General features: G+C 46.3%; 1 protein-coding gene across 1 annotated transcript in view; it reads right to left on the bottom strand.

The window, feature by feature from the left end:
• The window catches only part of LOC144174670 (proton channel OtopLc-like), a 44543-nt gene extending 25386 nt beyond the window's left edge, over window positions 1-19157 (bottom strand). The window contains exons 1-2 of the mRNA XM_077703469.1: window positions 18858-19157; window positions 12969-13236 (exon numbers count right to left, since the gene is read on the bottom strand). Coding sequence (XP_077559595.1) covers window positions 12969-13172 — 204 coding nt within the window. The 5' untranslated portion in view covers window positions 13173-13236; window positions 18858-19157. The remainder of the gene's footprint in view (window positions 1-12968; window positions 13237-18857) is intronic.
• Between the last annotated feature and the right edge of the window lie 1166 nt (window positions 19158-20323).

The raw sequence follows: 20323 nt of genomic DNA, 5'->3' as shown, positions 1-20323 counted from the left end.
ATAGTTCTTCGTACAAGTTCGTCGTTCGCAGGAAGCGTACGAGCGCCATTGTCGCCTTGTTGATGACGGAGAAGGCCACTGGCCTTCTCAGAGAACGGTCGCCGAGAGTCTAGGTTGCACAAAGTTGACAAGTTTCTTTCAGATGAAAAACACAGGCGGTCGCATATATGGCGGCGTGTGATCCCCGGCGCTCTGTAGACTTCACCCGCCTCACTCGCTGACATTCTGATAAAGTAGGAGCAAGCATTCGTAAATATGCCACATCCGGCCAGAGAAGGCAAGTATGGGTTGCGTCAGATCATGGGAAACTTAATAGAAGGGGACTCTGCAAGTGTCGGTCAAGGGCATCGACACGTGCACTGAATTAAGGTGTCTATTTGGACAGTGTATTCCTCATGGAAAGCATGCCGATAGTCCTAACTTCGTACGTTATGATAAGAGATTGTGTATGGTTGTCGCTATTTAATAGGACGAACGGGCGGCAGCTTCAGCACTTCAAGAAAGAAAGGGGCACAAGCATGGTTGACTGCGATGAGACGAACCCGGTGGTCTTCTTGTTGGATGAACTCCGGACACAAAAAAACAAAACAAAAACAATGTGGTCCACCTGGGAAGTAGATGCGTGTTTCGAGAAATTTTGAAAGTGGGAACGTAAAACGAAGTTCAAAAAAAAAAAAAAGGGTCCCGGAACCCACATCGATTCCACAGTCTGATCCACTGCCAGAAGCCCACGCACAAAAATGCGTTCGGTCAGTCTGTCATTGTTGTTGATAATATAGCCCTGCCTGCAAAAAGAGAAAAAGTACCTTCTGGGAACTCCGTATTAGCCCTTGCGTACGCGTATTTTTCTTGCAGTTTATGAGCCGGTCATGTGTGATAACGGAGTGCTCTTTTACGTTGAGACGTGTTTGACGCATGTTACCACCCATTGAAGCTAAATCAGCCTCGCGTTTTCTTGTAGCTCGCTTGTGCCCCGAGTAGAGAAAAAGCGGAAGAGAGAGAACCTCTTCATTATAGAAGAAAATTCAGAGAGGTTCGCCGACATGCTACTCTGCCGGAAGGGGAACTGAGAAAAGAGACAGTAAGTTAGTAATAAGAATAGTAGTAGAAAAAAAAGGAGAAAGACAATAAATGTTAGATGGCGTCCTGTTTAGGGACGTTGAATATAACGTAAACTGCTTGCACTAGGGGGTTGCCTATATAACGTCGTAGCGACTCCAGTATCCGCAAGGTAATCAAATAACGTGATTGGGCCTTTCCGCTGAGAGGGGGGAGGGTGCCGTCGTCCAAGTATAGGGCTTAGATTAAATAGCCCAGAATTAAGAAATTCGATCTTCCGCTGCAAACGGCGCCTCACGTCGGTGAGCGGAACACTCTAGTAGCACATGTTCGACGGTCTCCGAGGGACCACAGTTGTCGCAATATTTTCTTGAAGTCTGTCTTATCCCATGTAAGTAGTAATTTGTGAACGACGTCACTGAGTAGTATTTAAAATACTCAGCGCTCTACAATACTGTTTGCACGCTCACAGATCTATATATGTATAAACGAACAACAGGACGGACGTCAAAGGGTTCTCGTACATCTTAGTTTAATGGCCGTCTATAAAATCTCATCTGAAAACCGTTCAATAAAACCTAAAACTATTATTTCTCGTGGTTTCTATACATGTATTATGTAATTTTTGTTAGAAAGATCAAAGCTGTACCGATTTCTTGGACGACGTCCTTCCGTGAGGCCCACTCGTGTCCCCAAATTCAGCGGTGAGGAGGCAGAGAACCGTGGCATTAATCCAGACGTGCCCACACCGCGGACACACCAGGGGCATTTCACACAACGGCAGCGAAAGTACGCTCCGCCTCACCGACGACCGCCAGACGTCGGGCACACAGCTGGGGTCCGAAGCGGAGAAAAGGGGAAGTCGACCAAGCGTGTCGCGTGGACAACAGGGAGCTCCATTGAGGCCTTAGCTGAATGCCAGCGGCAGTGAGCGCACCTCAAGAGCAGATACAAGTGAGAGTAGGTTAGGTATATTGCATATCGGCTGCAGCCTCCCCACCCGACCTCTCCTCCTCTGTGCAACAACGGCGTTTCGACCAGTCGTACGCCGACCTTGTGATGTACGTAAACTGAACGAACAAACTGCGGCGGTGTTAGAGGACCGAATCATTTTGTAAAAAAACAAAAAAAACGATCGGATCACCCCACTCATGTTCCGGGAATGTAAGCCACCTATGGATGATTTCAAAGATGGTTTCAAACTTTTGCATAACACTTGAACAGGTGTAGAGAGAGAGAGAGAGAGAGAGAGAGAGAGAGAGAGAGAGAGAGAGAGAGAGAGAGAGAGAGAGAGAGAGAGAGAGAGAGAACTCTTTAATGAACAGGTGTAGAGTTGAGTAAGGTATTACGGAGAGATAACTCAGCCAATACGTATCTTCCGACGGAGTTAAGGAACTGCGAGAACTTTACAAGCTGTATATGGCTCGGCTTCCGGGAGTTTTTTGTTTCGGTTCGTCGACAGAATACGGTTTGCTGCGAAGCCGACTTTCCTGCGAATACTCTTAAGTTACCGGTCTCATGTAGACATCCTTGAAAAAAATCATAGCGCAGTGCCGTTAAGAATATACCGTTAAGCAGAGTTTCATTTACTTGTCGCCCGTAGCTTTCCGTCCGCTTTGGTCTGTCTGCTGTCAATAAATGATGAGGACGACGGCGATGATTCACGAGATCCTCTGCGTTCGCTCGGCTTTTCGTGCACATGATTCATCCGGTTAGGAGTGTGTGCCGCTGCTGGTCGTACAAACGTTTCTGTCCTCTTCTCCGTTTTCGTATTCCCGCTGCTCTTCGGAAGTAATAACTACGCACGGCCTACCCACTGCGATGTTGCAACAACACTTACACAAGATGCCAGGTGGGAGCTCTTTTATATTGTAATGGGATTTTCCTTTAAACAGCGTGAAGAGAGAGAGAGACAAACATTTATCGTAGTAATGAGCATGAGGAAGTTCTGAGGGCTTCCACAGAGGCATCCTTATTCCAAGATTCCTTGGAGCTGGCTAGCCGTCCGGGCCCGTTACACCAGTCGGCGCTGGTCCGTGAACAAAGACGACATTTGACATTGCTCGGTTAAAAGAGAACACGGACGCTTGATGGACCAAGGGTACCTAGTACTACCTACCACTCCTGTTGACCCCGTCGGGAGCTGTAGAACGTGGTACAGGACCCTGGTAGAGTACCGTTCAACCATTCAAAAAAGACAAATAAACGTTTTCCCAGTTCATTCCAACCCAGACTCGCACTGCAGTTTACTGTTTATCTTCTGCGGTCGTACATACGCAGTGAACTCTCGATAGGACGAACTCGTTTAAGACGAATTCTCTCTTATGCCGAACAACGTGGGAACGTCGGTTTTCCATAGACCCAATGCAAAAAAAAAAACGCTTAAGATTTGCACACACTCTTGGGTTAAGACGAGCAACTTTCGGGGTGACCACCATAGCTGGCGATCCTGGGTAGTGAACATGGCAGCCTTGGCGGGGTGCGGCGGGGCCTTCACGTGACCAGAGGGAAAGAAATGTAAAAGAAAACCACAGCCCGAAGCGAATTCGCGCCACGGAGAAAAGGAGGGAGCGAGAAAAAAAGACACGCGGATAAAGCTACCACTTCTCCCACCCTTCAACCCATGAAGCCAGCGACTAAGCAAAGAAAAAAGAGCGAGGGCGAGTTTTTGTCCGCGCTCTGCTCTGGAGGAGAGAGGCGCGAAACTGGGAGGATAAAAAAAAGTAAAAGAAAAAGCGACGACAGAGTCTTCCTGTTTGCGAATGTAGCAGCTCTCCTGACCAATGCCGTTTCATAGCGGTCCAGTTCGCGTCAGTTCGCATCGCGAGTCCCACCGCGTTACCGCCGAGAAAGCGAGGAGTTCCCTCTCTGTCTCTGCTGCGTTGTGGCTTGAGGTAGCCAGTGCACGCTCTCCATTGCCGTTTGTACTGGATAGAACTAGGCAAGAGCACTTGAGGACCGTACTCTACCAAGTTGCGGACTCAAATAAATATTTTTTGTCTTTTTCCTTCGTTGTAAGTCTATTTCATTTACCGTCTTGAAGCAAGATACTTTTATGCTCCTGGGCGTGTTGCTGATTTTTCTTGCGGAAGGGGGGGGGGGGGGGGGGTCTGATAATACGAACAAATTACCATGGCTCTTCGAGTTTGTCTTAGCGGGAGTTCACAGTATTAGATGAGCACTTTACTAAAGTGACAACGCAACACCCCCGAATGTAGACAGTGATTACAAGGACAACGACAATTTGTGACATGTCGCTAGTGTAATAAGAGAACATCCAAGACGCTACAGGACATGACGCTGACCAACCCCCTTCACAGCGTAGATAAGAACCAACTTTTAAGGCGATAACCTTATATGATCATTTCTGGGAAAATCCGGCATCTGCGTTGTGTTACGATTCAGCGTGCAGTGCTTCGCCGTTATACTGTTCGCGCGTGATACAAGTACTGTATATTGCAGGGTAGTCCCGTGTTTGGCGGTGAAGCCAGCTCATTAAGCATTTTTCGACAAGCCGGAGACTGGCTGCCGCGTGCTCGGTGAGTCACGGGCATTCGTTGCAGCCGCGCGGCGTGTTGGAACAAGTCTAAAAAAGACGTCCGTCCGCTGGAACTCTCCTTCCCCGCCCTCTCTTGGGCGCAGCGTGCGCAAGCTTCTATAAAGGGACCTATGGAATGTGTTTTGGGTGTATGAAGTTTTGTTGCGTTCTGCAACACGCGGAAAGCCTGTTGGCTGTTGGCAATTCTGGTTTTAAACAGACGTTTTACGTGAGCGCCGAGAAGTGCGCATCCTGGCTCTGCTGAGAACGTTTCTCTGCTCGTTCGAGTTGTCATGTTGTAAGTACAGCGGTGGGCTGCTACCGGTATTATCGCTGTTTTCTACACGCCATGCATTAAACAAGTTAAGTTTGGCTTTTGGCTCTGACTCGTCGGAACGGAGCCAGCTCCCCTGCAAACCACTCGTCTACCACGCTACCACGACATGACGAAGGTCGGTTCTTGGACGCCCTCGGCCATATAACAGTTGTCGGCGTGCCTACAGCAGTACTAAAAATCTCATTCGCTACCATATCTCCCTACAAATCTAGTCCTATTGGCCTCGACATCAGTATGCCCACCCACAATTCTTACGTGCCCACTGAAGTGGCAGAAAATTCATATTTAGAACAGAAAGCCGGAGCTGACGGGCCAGCGGCAGCTATGCCTGGCCGAACTCTCGGAGTTCCTAGGAGCACTGACCGCTCGCGCCACGAGCCTCAGAGTGGTGCTTCGTCGTTGAAAGTGGTCGTGGTGGTGCCAGAAGATGTGGCTCATACCCACTCAGGGGGATTGGCCAGGAAAGGGGTGCTCACCGAGAGAAATTATAAGGTAAGTAAAGAAACACATTTAAGGAATGAAATAAAATAGGCGTTTAGGGGGAAATATAAACAGTTGAAAGTACCGCTCCGTGGTGTCTGTTTTCTTTCCTTGTCTTCGTCGGCATGCGCTATAAATTTTTCTGCAATAAAACACCAACTCGCCCAGGAATCCGCACTCGTCACTGAAGTGGATTGGCTAGTGACAATGACTGTTACCGTGAGGAGCTCGCACTAGACTTACCAATTCTGACTGGAAGCGGGGGTAGTACCGGAAATCCTAGTGTCTGAGACACCCACCGACAATTCTCATCCCATTGGCAGCAAACGTGAGTACGCGCTAGCCAAGCGGTGACGCGTCATTTGCCCGCGATCGCGTACATGCGTGTAAGTAATGGAAAATTTCGTTGGAAATGGAGGCCCACTGGTCGGAACAGAGATAGAGGGGAAAGAAAAAGAAGGGAGGAAAAGAATGGGGAGGTTCTAATGCTCCAGACGACCAGACAGTTTACTGAATGCAGAATGAATGTATGAGTCCCCGGTATTTCCAGCGGAGCTGACAGGAGATTTCGACAGTTGTAAGTCAGGTGGCGGTGGCATGCCACGTATGCGCTAGACCACTTCTAAGTGAGAAAGTTGCAATTTGAGATTGTGGTTGTGTGTCGGTTTGTTTTATACCCGTTATGTTTCACACCTGATTTGTCCCGCATTTGGATGCACCCAGAAGGGGAGAAGGAATTAGCTGCATTTGAGAATGGCCAATGCCTGATTTAGCAAGCTTGCGTAAGGTGTGATCCCTCTGCGCTTTGACAAGAGGTGCATTTAGTTTGCGAGTCCAGGGTGGAAAAAAAAAAAGACGCTTGCAATGACAAAGAATGTTTTTGTGCAAGGAGGAACCTGGGGATAATTCCGAAATGGCACTCTCAGCTGCACGGCCAATCTTCGCCAAATGAATGTGTCGGAGCTTCGAGTTCTAATAGGCCCGAAGTCCCGTTCATAGATAATGCTGTGTCACGTGAAGAAATGTGCTCTCCTGGAATTAGAAGCTGCGGATTTGCGTAAAAATTTGACGGATTTTGATTTTAGGCCAATCTCGAATAGTTAAAGACGTTAATGGCATCAACGACAATTTTGTGCTGCATATCCACTGACACCTTACTGTCAAAGCAGCCGTGACCCTTTCCCAGTCTACGTCATTCCACGCATCGGTAAGTATTAGGTACAAACCAGACGATAGCACAGCTAAAAGAAAAAAAATATTGCTCAGGGTTGCGAAGCCCGAATTATCGCTTTCTATGAAAACACCTGTGGTTTGTACCAGTTGATAGTGCCCACTTGAGCTCAACCGGAAAGCCATATCTTACCTTTGTCTACCTATACGACCCCCACTGGCTTTTGCTGTGCGCTGGAGAACCCTCCAGAGTGACATCTTATCCGACAAAAGAGCTGAAGTGCCCCCCGCTATCCTCCCACACGGTGGCTTTGCAACGACCAAAGAAAGCACACGCACTTTCTTCTCCAAATCAATGACAGGGTCAACAAAAATGCTGATGATTTGCACTGGGCGTGTTAGCAGAACAATTCATTTTAAAAACGCCAGCCTTTTTTGCGCTAGTTAAACGGTATAATGTCTGTCTGTCTGCAGTGCCTATCATGACGACGACGACGACGACGACGACGACGACGATGATGATGATGATACAATCGTGACGCACATACGCGCACAGGCAAATTTTCTTTCGAAACAGGCCGCGTTACACTCGAATGTGGTGCATGGGGACTTCCAGGGGATCTCTACGGCATAGAATCGTTAATATCATAATATAGCGAAGTCAATCAATACCTGTCCTATATAGCTTACCGTTAACAAATTCAAGACAACTTGGGCGAATTTTAACGTGCACCTGATGCTGCGTGCGTAGACGAACGTAGACGAGTTTCCACTAGCATTCTATGGATTCTTCTGACAAGCTAAGAGCGCACGAAAGGCAAAGTCCGGTGTACTGTGAGTTGAAGTGTGCGCGCTGATTTTTTTGTGCTGTTTACATTAAACACGTAGAGGTCTCAGCTTTCTTCCCCGTGGAAGACAGCGCGCAATGCGGTCGTGTGCTATATGTGCAAAAATCAGATTTATGTTTGATGTTTATTCATTGATGTTTACTCCGGTGTCCCACAAGGGTCCGTGTTGGGCCCATTGCTGTTTTTGGTGTATGTAAATGATGTTGATGTTGTTAACCCTCCCGTAAACATTAAATTGTTTGCCGAAGATTGTTTCATCTATGCCCCAGTGGCGTGTACAAATGACCAAAATATAATTAATGATTGCCTCCTGGATTTTCAAACATGGTGCGATAAATGGGAAATGAAAATAAATTTTTTCTAAGACAATATATACGCATATAACTAATAAGAAAAACGTTCTACCTGTTACCTACAGCATTAGACCTAATTACTAACTGCAGGTGTGTGCATTTAAATATTTGGGAGTGCATATTACGAGTGACTTGAAATTGCGTGCGCATGTTGAGAAAGTATGCTGTGCCTCTTACAGAAAACTGCGTGTCTTGCGTGCTAAATTACCGAATGCTACGAAAGACGTCAAGCTGCTTGCATATAAAACATTTGTGTGCCCTGTTTTAAAATATGCTTGTGCAGCCCGGAGCCCCCACCAAAAGGATTTAATAGGCAAACTGAAACGAATTCAGAGACTTTCCGCATGATTTATATGTTTGAAGTATAAAAGAACGGATTCAGTTACCGAGATATTAAAACTAAGCCGTTTGGAAACTTTGGAAAGTAGACGACAAAAGGAACGCTTAAAATTATTCTTTCAGATATTACAAGGTCAAATAAAAATAGATAAAAGAATTTACATACACTCAGCAGCCGAATGAACCAGACGCAGCAGTTCGCCCTTTCGGTGCTCGCATGGACGTCTTTCGTAATTCGTTTTTTCCTGTTGTTATAGAAGCATGGAACAAATTGCCGCGACATATTGCTGAAAGTCCTGACGTTAAGAAATTTGAATGTGCTCTTGGTGTTTACTTCGCGCAGCAATGAATATGTGATTGGGTTTTTGTTCTTAGTTGCTGAAAGCGGCAATCTCTGTATTTGCTTTCCGTATCGTTTGATTCCCTCTCTGTAATGACCCTCAAATGAGGGTTGACAATATAAATAAATAAATAAATAAATAAATAAATAAATAAATAAATAAATAAATAAATAAATAAATAAATAAATAAATAAATAAATAAATAAATAAATAAATAAATAAATAAAAATAGATGCTCATCGCAGCGAACATCCCATTTTCTTTCGTCAATGAAGAGAAGAAGCGTGCCAATGCATCCCCGCACCTTTACCTTGACTGTTGTCATGCGAGCGGCTTCTGCATTCAAGCTGCACCGCATAGCAAAGCGCTATTACAGAGGACTAGCCTTCGATGTGACGGCGCCGCTTTCTCGATTCGAAGCGGCGAGGGGAGCCGTTTGTGTACTACGGCGCCGGAAGAGGCCGCATTCCCTTGCAAGCGCGGTCGTACAGGCTCATGTCAACTGCGCCGTAGACTGCGCATGACTGCTCAAGGCCTGCATTTTGCGGCACTGCTTGTGCGTATCCTGCCAGAGCAGAACAACACCGCGCCCACAGCGCCGCACATTCTGTCTTTCTCCGATGACCGGGAAACGTGTCAAGGCACCGTTATTCAAGCATAAAACAGGGGATATTGTGAATTCTATTAGAATTACGTACGTTCGGAAGCTCTTGCTCTGATCACATGTGGCACCGTCAATCCTGAGTGTTCAGCTTCATAATTCCCTCTCTGCGCATATTGAATGCACCGCAGATTAGACAGATAGTTGCTACTGGTTTTTCACGAAGAGATGATGGTGAGAAAGATATCGCAAAAATCAAGCGCCCCTTTGTCTAACGATAACGATGGTTGAAACGATCAGCTTTCTTGTGAGGGATTCCTTCACTGTCGTTGGGGTGTAGGGGTTCACAGAGTTTTGGTGACGCGACGGTCGTTATCAGTAAGACCAAGAAAGCTTCGATTTAAATACAAACTGCTTCGACCGTGTCGGAACGGCGCAATTGGATAGACGTCGGCTTCACAAGGCGAGGAACCCCGGTTCGATTCTGACTACAGGGAGCGTTTTTTTGTTGTTTTTTTTTGTTTTTTTTTCTGAGGCGCTTCAGATGCCTCCGCTTATCGTCATCATCGTTTTGTGCAACCCATTGCGTAAAGTTGACTTTTCTGCGGTGCGGTTTGGTGGCGGAATCGTCGCCATTAGCGAGGCATAAAAAGCTCGCTTTGAAAAATGAAAATGTGTCCGTGACGCAGGTTAGTTCATCGTGATGTAATGGAAAATTCCACGGGGCACTTACGTCTGCTTAACGTCCTTTGAAGGCGAAAAGCCTGCCTTGAACACCTTGTTTACTTTTTTAATTCACACTTTATTTACTGCAACGCTTTATTTGCGTATCTTTATTCGCTTTCGTTTGTTTGTCTTTTGGAACGAATTATTCCGACCGGCTTCTTTCCTGTTACACCATGTTTCCGTCTCTTTCTTCGCTTTCGTTTCTTCATCTTACGTAGCGAACTTACGTCAGCAAGCTGACTTGTACACGCCACAGCTTGCCTGGAATCAGCTTTCTGCGCTACTGATGTTCACCTGTTGTACTCACGTGCCTTCACGTGTAGGTGTCACGTGGCGCGTACTATTCTACAACTTTTAAATTACCATTTCGTAGTTTAGTTAAGTTTGGGGGGCGGACATATTGGCCCTTTAAAGCTCCAAATTCCTTGCCAATCCCTCAGGTGGGTATGTGCCACAAAGAAAAGCACAACAACGACCAAAACTTTTGTTCTACCACATTCAAAACAAACTGCAGGAAAATCAACCTTACACAATGTGTTTCACAAAACGATGCTGGTGATAAGCGAAGGCCCATTAAGCACCTCACGAAAAACACGTTTCCCGTGGTCGGAATTGAACCCGGGACCCTCTCGTTATGAAGCCGACGTCTATCCGATTTCCCCCATTCCGACACGTTTTTTTTTATAAATTTCGCCATTCTGACAAGGTCGAAGCAGCTTCGCGTTTTAGCCATATTTCTCCTAAGAAAGTGGATCTGATTTCGTTTTTTGCAGAATTGGGCACCTAAGGCTTCCGCCTTTAAAGGAAAACATTGTTTTTTTAGTTGTCACCTTAAAAAAAACACTGGATCGTTCAATAACTGACATCTACTTGCTTACCAATGTGGTTACATAAGGTTGCAAGTAATGGTTAATGGACGCGAAGGTGCTACGCGTAGGTACTACGCGAAGGTACTACGCAGGTCACAGTGTTAGAGCCTTCCTACAACACTTGTCATTTCTAAAATTAGGATCTTCCTACAACACCTACAGTTAGGGTCTTCCTACCTAAAGTAAGGGTCCTCCTACAACACTTGTCATTTCAGTTGTCATTTCGAAAATTGGTTCACTTGTCAAAAATTAGAAACAGGATTTAAAAGGTTTCTTGAATCCAGATGCTTTGAAGTTTAAGAAAACGGAGTGTAATCTACAAGGGCTATACGTCTCATAAGCATAGGCCGACGTACTCACTCGTGAGTGTACTGATCTGCACTCAAACCCACGAGTGAATACGATTAAGAGTGAATACAGACGTGTGTACATGTACTCGTGAGTACAGAACTTGCGAGTACAGTACTCGGAGTACAGTACTCACGAGTAATACTCATAAGTGCATGTACTAATGAATGCAGAACTCGTGAGTACTGCACTCGTGAGTACATGCACTCACGAGTGGTACTCATGAGCACAGTACTCGCGAGTGCATGTTGACGACGCCGGCAATTCAACGATGGCGTGTGATTTATTTGCGGTTGTAGCCTGCGCTGCTTGTATGGAAGCATGTCTCGTCTAGTCTCCCATCATTGCCCTCAGATAATTTTGGGTTGCGGAGGAGGCACGAAGGCAAGTTTTACGATTGTTCAATTCATGATGTTTAAAAAGATATTTGATGTGCTTTTTAGTCTGATATTGCTCGTTTAGAAATACATTAAAAATTGACCGCAATCGTCCGAACCTTTCTTAGCAGCACACTGTTGAGTGTAGTAGTAAGTGCACAAGCTGTAGTGGTGACATTTGTGTTACTCCGTTGAGTCCATGTCCCTAGATTAGCGCGTGAATGCAAGTGGTTGATGTCAACTACAAATTAGTAGAAACACTTCTTAATAGGAGTAAAAGTGAGTACGTATTTAGTAGGAGCACAAGTGAATACAGATTGAGTACGCGTAGAGAAGGTACAACTGAGTACAACTTGAGTACATGTAAAGTGAGATGAGTTGAGTACGGATTAGTACGAGTACTCGTGAGGACATGAGCTTGAGTACAGGTGAGTAAGATTACCAATGAGTATGTGATGAGTGAGTGCAAGTGATTTTGAGTACGGATCAGTTTTTTGAATCTGAGTTTGAGTGAGTAGAGCGTGAAGGAAAAAAAACTGTGATTGAGTTTGAGTGAAGTCCTTCTGTTTTGACGATCTGTGCTTATTAGCAGGCAAAAACATGGTGGTGAAACTAAGGACGTCTCCTTGGCGCCGGTTTGCGGTTCACTTGAAAGCCAATAATCCAACGAGCCTCAATTTATGTCGTTAAAATGGTAATAAATTCCCTATTCACCCTGCGACCATGGTCAGATGACGCACCCAGAGGTTATACATAGCTGTATTTGCCGTATTTGCTCTCTCCTTTTTTTTTTTCGAGGTTCGGAGTTCCCGAAACAAAACTTCGCGTACGCCACTGGGCCCAAGTAATTATTACCGGGCAAGACCTGATCGCGCGATCACGGACGGCATCTTCCCCCTCTGGCAATGACAAGACCTCTGCTACTAGCGCACCGTGCGACCCCCTGACTGGGGCAGTGCGTGGGGTTCAACTTTTAATAAGCCTCCCTTTCAGGTAACTGGCGATTTCTAGCCTCCATTTTTTCCGCCGTCTGGGGTCATCCTTTAAAATAGGTTTTGCACTCCAGCATAGCGAGTGCTTGTATTCGCTCAGTTACTGCGGAACGAGTGAAAAATGCGAGCTCTCTTAGAATGTTCTACCAACAAGAAAGGAAACGAATGGCTGGACAAGAAGAACTAGAGAGAGGGAGAGAGAGAGAGAGAGAGAGAGAGTTCTTTAATGAGACAGAGGTCCCCCCTGCACAATGCTGGAATTGCTACTTCAGATGGCTGGTGAGTCATAAATACGAACACAAAAGGAAAAGTAGGACCCACACGCGTGCACAAAAAAGTATAGCTGCAGGCAGCCACACACTGGTCTCTAAACCAGGGGCTGTTAGAAAGCCCATAATGGTTTTCAAGGTTCTCACCACCACACTGTCGTCGCATATTCAGGCGCCTAAAAGTATTTTACACAAATATTTTCCCCTCCACTTATCACCTATGCGCTATGGCTTTCAGCTAGGATGTGTTTGGTGTCCTTTCAGAGCCCACAACGGGGGACAAGCGGCCGCCGCGTACCCCTTGGGAGAAGAAACTCTCACCTGGCCGATGGCGGACAGGCTTCCGGACCTCTTGGTGCGCGGCCAGTTCTTGCGTGCCCGGTCCCCCTCGCCCAGGCGGCCCGAGCAGCTCGAGCTGTGCGGCCTGAAGTCCGAGCCCCGGCGCTGGGCGATCATGGCAGCCATGGGCACGGGGTACTCGTCGTGGAACGTGATGGACCGGGTTTGCGCCGGGCGGCCCGTCATGGTGGCGTCACCGCGCCCCGACGGTGCCTCTGCTGCCCCTTGCGACGATGACAGGGTGTACGCTCTGTGACGACAAAGCCGGTTGCTAGACTCAAGTCCCACCTTTTCCACAACAACACCGCATGAGAGGCTTCTCTCAAGGGCCGCCACTCTGTTTATCAAAACACCATGACCCATTTCGAGGGGCGCAAGGAATTCAAACCTTTGCCGGCACCACATGTACATAATATCAACGTATGCAGTTATTTCGCCGACAACTGCAACCGAAAGCGTTTCGTTGCATTGTGCAATGCTAATGTCACTTAGTCAGGCATCGCACATCGCTCACTTTTTTTTTCAGTGCATTTGGGCCCTGATTACCCTTTCCACAAGCGTCATCACCTCAATGTTGTCCTTTCGAACACTCTGCTGATATTCATCAGAGATGCCGACATTGAGGACTGCTTTTAGTTCCCTCCCTTTCTTAACCTGTCCCCCCCCCACACACACACATTACTGCCTGTCCCATTTTCGGCTCTTGACCAAGGTTTCGGGCCCAGTCAAGACGGCTTCTCTTTTTCCGAAAAATGTGTGTTCATTCCAAGGAGGTTACAAAAAATTGCTGGAGTGGAAGTCTCCTATACCAACCAATGGGCTAGGATGAAGCCGCCGTTGGCCATCTTGCTGGGGGCAAGAAACCGCATGCCAAGTGCTTTGCAGCGGTCTTTGCGGACTTTCCCAGCGGTTCTAAATTACGTAAAGGATTCTCAAGCTTTAATTCAACACTGCGTACTATGAGGCGAGCCATGTCGGACGTCTCCGTAATGTTTTTACCAAAGGAATTTCGTTAAAACTCAGATCTCCGAGTACACGGACATTGTTTTTTTTTTCACCTTATAGGCTCGGATATGCAGCTGCCACAAAGTAAAAAAAATACATAAGAACTCGCAAAGTCATTAACACGTATGTTCGTTATTGTAAACTATTCAAATGCAGAAATTGATCATGAAAGTTGTCAGAACAAAACCAGTTGAGAGTTGCCACTGTGGAGTGAAAAACAGCAATTATGCAACAAACTGAGTGACCATAAAATGCAGCATTTTCAGAAAAACAACACGAAACACCCAGATTCCAGTATTGTGATAATAAAAATAATGGAGTGACAAAAAACCGACACAGAAAACTTTCATGAGTATGACGGTAACCAATGCTATTACGTTCATTGCATTGCTGTGCAACCTAACGCACAAATAAACCGCAAAAAAAGAACTAACAATTTTTCTGGTAATTTACACCATGAGATTGCATTGCCGGTGACATGAACTACCGAAAAAGGATAAACTAGGTTGTAATTTGGAAAACAAAGTGTTTATTGTTTGAAAGAAGACAGACTTATGATCCAAGACATCCAATTGATAAAACATACTATCAAATGGCAAACAAAAGACATTGACAAAAGACACTAACTCAGCATCGTTCGGAAACCTAGCAACAAAGAAATTAATCGTTGAAGGCGCAAATACTGCGCGACACAATGCAACGAGCATCATTAGTTTGGAATAAGCTTGCACGCGTGCAAATGACGTGGGAAATTTGACTCCCGGCGCCGCATTCACACTGTTTGCACAACCGTAAGCCACGTACGAACCAACCATACTTGTTTTGATCGCGTTACATGGCCCGCACGCGAATCAAGAACACTTTTTCGCGAACACACGGAACGCGCGCTGCAACAACTACGCGTCTTCTGCCCTAGCAAGATGGCGTCACGGCGGCTTCACTTTACCCTCTCCACTCCAGCAATTTTTTTTAATCTCCTTGATTCATTCATTCCTTCTATTCATGTCGGCCACATCAAAGCAATCTTTGCCGCATCAACCTGATGCTTATAGCGGCTACGCACCTTCCAGTGATAGCTCACGCGAATGGAATAACTCTAATCTCCATGTAAATAAGCGTATACGCTCATCAAATGCCGGCTATTGTGAATTAAGCCGCCAGACATTGTCGCCCAAAGATTGAACATGGGCAACGTCCTCTTATCTCGCTGCCGGTGAGAGGAATAGTTTTTGCGACAAAAGGTTATAAACGGGCTCTCTGAGATATCGGCCTACGTTAAGCAATGCTGGCTCTGTCAAAGCAAATAAATTAGTTGCAGATCATTGTGAGGAAGAGTGCCAGACAACCTCACCCAAAATTTCAACATGGACATCGTTGTCATATGCCTCACTGCCGGTGAGAGGACACATGTTTGCGACAAATAGCTATAAGCCAGCTCTCTGTCATATCGGGTCACGTTGAACAATACTGCTGGTGTCGAAACAAAAGGTATGAATTTAAAAGTGAAACAATACACGGGAATAACACACTACTGCAGGCTGTCCCCAACTGACTATTTTTTCCTGTGTTTCTGAAATTGAAGGCCAAAAATTTAGGAAAGTCGAATGAAAGCAGAAAAATTAAAGCCGTTCCATTCAATGTGAAAGCTGTCAGAAGCGCAGAGCAGTGATTCGCCATAATGGGCTGTAGCGCAGTTATCCGCTCATTGCTACCACCCAATGCAATTCAAATTCCCGCTTCCGTAGTGCTCTCGTGCCCCCTGCCTGAAAATGCGCCAGCGGGAGTTCTGTTCTTTTTGTGCTTGCTTTTCCTCCTGCACGTGCCGGCTTTGCAGCACCACCTTTTTTTTTTCGCTTACTATCGTAAAAAACCAACCCAACGAGCGTTCCCAACAAAATGAACGTGGACGCTGCTGGTTAATTACGTATATTTTTCCTCAAATGTACCTGCAGTTTTTTTTTTGCGCTAAACAACGGGGAGATGTATGACAAGCGCCAGCGGATCACGAGTTTCGAACACTTATGACTATCTAAACCGCTTGGCTTTCGAAGCCTATGGGGTACGCCGCGACGACGGAACTCCGTGTGGTTCTACTTGGGTTCAGCGAGCGAGCTACGACGATAAGGCGAGCCAAAAAAACAAAAAAAAAATCCACGGGGCACTTAATTGTGCTTACGTGCTTCGAATGAAAAGCGTTATGGCTTCCGTGGCGATAGGTATGAAACACTTCTTTACTGCGTCACATGTTTGCGTCTCTTTCTTTGTTTTTGTTTTTTCGTTTATTGGCGAGAATGACTTTGAGAGGCAAATAAGCGACGCTACGCGCCAGTTTCCCAACAATCAGAGTTCTCTGTAGCTGGGGTTACCCTCTTCTATTCACCTGCCGTCTCGTCCACCTGTCACGCGATATGACGTCAGTGCCACGCGCACGCGGTTTTGTTCCGCCATTGGCAATGAGCTAAAGTAGAGCGGTGGTACCACACCCCCCTCCTGCCCTGGAGACCCGAGTTCAATTCTCTTAAGAACCCAAATGTATTAGTATTCGCTTTTTACAGCGGCTACCATTTTCTGAATCAGAGAACGGTAACACGGCCGGTTTTTCGCACAATGAAGCCATCGTGCCTCTCGCTTTAAAGTAGCACGTTAGACAAACAGACCGTCTGACATCACTTAAACGGGATCTGCACCCTTTTCTTTCTCACTAAATTGAAGCAATTTAGTCCGTGCTTGAGCCCGTCAACAAACGGCTTTAACGTGAAGGGGGATGCACGTCCGTGAAATCTTTACGGGTACTTTTATTGCTGCTGCAGCCGAATGCAACGCTCACTGCGTCGGGAAATTTGGCCTAGCGCGCGCGCACGCACGCACGCACGCACGCACGCACGCACGCACGCACACACACACACACACACACACACACACACACACACACACACACACACACACACACACACACACACACACATTTGGTTCGTGTACTTTTACTAGTTTACGTCATGGCAGACTCTGGTTCAGAACAGTTGGGTAATATATCGGTCAATCCATGTTGTGCAATTATCAATCGGGGTGCACCGTTTGAAGTCCTTTGCATGAACGGAACCCATACTTCCAGCTAATGTGTTCGCGCCTGAAGACCAGAGGCACAACAGAAATGTAGATGCGTCTACCCTCGGGGAGTTCAAGAGGAAAACAATTTCCGGACACGCCGCTCGAGCCCTGTTTATGGCTACCGGATTGGCCATCGGTGCTATGGTTACCAATATTCGTGCTTCCAAGTACCGGAAAATCGTGAGGCCAAAAAGCCAGCACTATGCCCTGCAGCTAGGATGATGACCAACGCACACAACAAGTGCTTTGAATGTAAATCTTGCCCTAAAATTTCAAGAGTTGCACCGAAGTCAGAGCTCCAAACAACTGTTTAACACCAAGACTACTGTCTTCTGAATAATACTGGCTGTTTTTTCTTTATAGTTGATTTCAGCGCAGGGATAAGCCTGAGTGAAGTAATGAATGACGCCGATCGAACGCGCTAAAAATTACCTAAAACCCTTATCACAAAAGCACTTAACCGTAGGGTGACATTTATCTCGTGCAGATAGGGAACTGGGGGATACCCCCAATAGTTTGCATGTTTCTGGTTCGGCACTTCAGTAAAAGAAAATAGGTATTGTCTAAAGGTTATCGCACTTTTCAGCCATAAACTAACTGTGCCCTCTGAGGTTAATCTCGAAGTGTGCGTTCTGTTTTCCATGTTTCTTTAACCTCTGCTAGCATTACTTTTAACTGGGGATGGTGCGAGTTCATTTTATTTCATTTCATTTCTTGACCCTTAAAGGTCCGAGGGCATTACATAAGGGGAGGAATAATTAAGAATCAGTAGACTTCAAGAGTGGCAACAGACGCTCTTAACACTTCTGGGAATCAACGGGAAAATGTCAAACCCTAATAGTTTATTCACTGTCTCAGCGAGTGTCGAGTGCTTCGTTGTGCTCTTGCCAATAAGGTAAACCTGTGGAACGAAATAACGCGAAAAGAGTTTGCAGCAGCCGAATACAGATTTTTTAAATGTTTAAGTTTTACATGGGCTGAACGGGTTATATTTAATATCGTAAGTTTTTTGCGGGACAAAAGGACTTCGTCCATGTTAAAGTCACGTTTACAAGCAGAAGCACAGAGCATTTTGTTTCTAGAGTAAATTCAAGCAAGTTACATCCAAACCACCCTTTAAGTAGAGCAGTGATAACTGCAACGCAGCCTTTGAAAGTTTTTTTTGTCGAGTGTGTCGCTGTGCTCTTGCCAATAAGCTCAACCTGTGGAACGAAATAAGGCGAAAAGAGCTTGCAGCAGCCGAATACAGATTTTGAAATGTTTAAATTATACATGTGCTGAATGGCTTATATTTGATATCATGAGTTTTTTGTGGACCAAAAAGACTTCGTCCATTCTGTAAATATGTCACCTCTATCCTCTGTCTCTCCCCTCTATGAATCTGTCATCCTCTGCCCCAACTCCCACACCAGCAGGCGTTCCGGTGTCCACCCCTAGGTGTGACAATTTACGCCTGCTGGTGGTCTTTCCTTTCCTTTTTCTCGACAATAAATTCATTCATTCATGTTAAAGCCATGTTTACAAACAGAAGCACAGAACCTTTCGTTGCTAGAGTAGATTAAAGCAAGTTGCATCCAAATCACCATTTAAGTAGAGCAGTACTAACTGTAACGCAGCCTTTGAAAGTTTTTTCGCGAAGACTTTGCATCCGCTAATCCGCCCTCTGTATTCGACATGATTGGCCACATATCCCGGCATCCATACACGCACAGCTCTCCGAACGATATCGATTTTTCAGCTGCCAGAGCGAAGACTCACAGTGGTTGATGGTCACCCGGAGATCTTGCAAATGACTTGTTTGGCGCCAGAAGCGGTAAGCGACAAGTCAGCAGCAGTGACGGCGGACCAGGGAACGTTTCGGCGAGGTCCCCCGTATAGCAGCAGTCCCGTTGCGGGAGGCGACAAGCTTGGAGAGCGCCGGTGCCGAGTTGCGCCGTGTCAGCGTGAACGGCGGTGCATTATAGCCGCCGTGCTTTCGGATGACTGACGGACGACACCCAGGCGCAGACACACCGACTCTGTCGACCTTATCGGAGCCGTCCCCTTTGTTCGCCATTTACGCGTCCATCCTTCTCCTCCTCCTTCGTCTCTGCGCGAATTTCTTTTTGATACCCGAGTTCTGATAAGGGGCAGATCCTTTCTGGTATAACGGAGACGCACAATGGCCTATAGCGATGCGTCCTGCATTCAAGGGCTGACGAAACCTGTGAGAAAGTACGGCCTCCGCTAGGTGTTCTCCCATACCTTTTTTATGGCATGCATAGCGTCACACCGTGCTGATCAACACCTACCTCCCCCCATAGCGGTGGCAAGCGACATCTCACACACATCCTACGTGTCACGGCTGTTCAAGCCATCAGTGCTGAGAGAAAAGTGGTTTATTGCAAGCCTTCAAACGTAACGACGAGCTGACAAAACAAGATTCGTCCTGCCTTGTTTGCATTAATATTGCTGTAATCTTAACGTTCCTCTTTATATATAGTGTGATACAGATTGAGGTGCCTGGTAAATGTTATTGGCACCGAACTTCACTCAGATAACAAGAACTCAGAACTCTCAGATAACAAGTTTTGTGTCAGCCACACCTGTCCGAAGCATGCCAAGTATTAGAAGGCGCTCCTCGAGGTATTCGAGTGTCTGAGCGCCCGAAAAACAACGCAACAGCTTCCATTCTCCGCTGCCGGCCAACTTAGCCTTATTCGCCGGAGTGGCAGTTGACGTGTTATGATAAGCGGTATGGAGATCAGGAGAACGGCAGTTTTAAGGAATGTTATGGTGCGTCAGGTAATTTACGTACATCTATGATGACTCAAGGCTGGTTTATGGGCTTTCATTCCCTCAAATGGGCATTATAGTGTGGCATTACGTGATGTACTTAGTGCTCGCCACGAAGTGTCGAAGTTGACTCAACTTTTCACAAAAAATTTAATAGCGTTCACGGTGTTTAACATTTTGCTTCCGGCCACCCCTTGACTCGACGACAACCACTACCTACGTAGCACCTTCTAGTAATCCGACGAAGCGTGCCATTAACCACACACACTGCAGAACGAGCTCAGCCGATCAGCATGAAATTTACTCGTAAAACTGCCACTGCTCCGATTTTCATAGTCATGAACTATCTCCGCAAACATCCTTGTCCGCCTATAGGGCGACAAAGAGAGACTTGTACGTGGATTTTGTGGCCGTTTCTTTATCCCGAAACGACCCTTACACGAGGGAAA

Source organism: Haemaphysalis longicornis, unplaced genomic scaffold, assembly GCF_048455015.1.
Source record: "Haemaphysalis longicornis isolate Haplotype H1 unplaced genomic scaffold, Haemaphysalis longicornis Haplotype H1 scaffold_3, whole genome shotgun sequence".
Taxonomy (NCBI): Eukaryota; Metazoa; Arthropoda; class Arachnida; order Ixodida; family Ixodidae; genus Haemaphysalis; species Haemaphysalis longicornis.
This window is presented reverse-complemented; position numbering and strand designations above follow the sequence as displayed.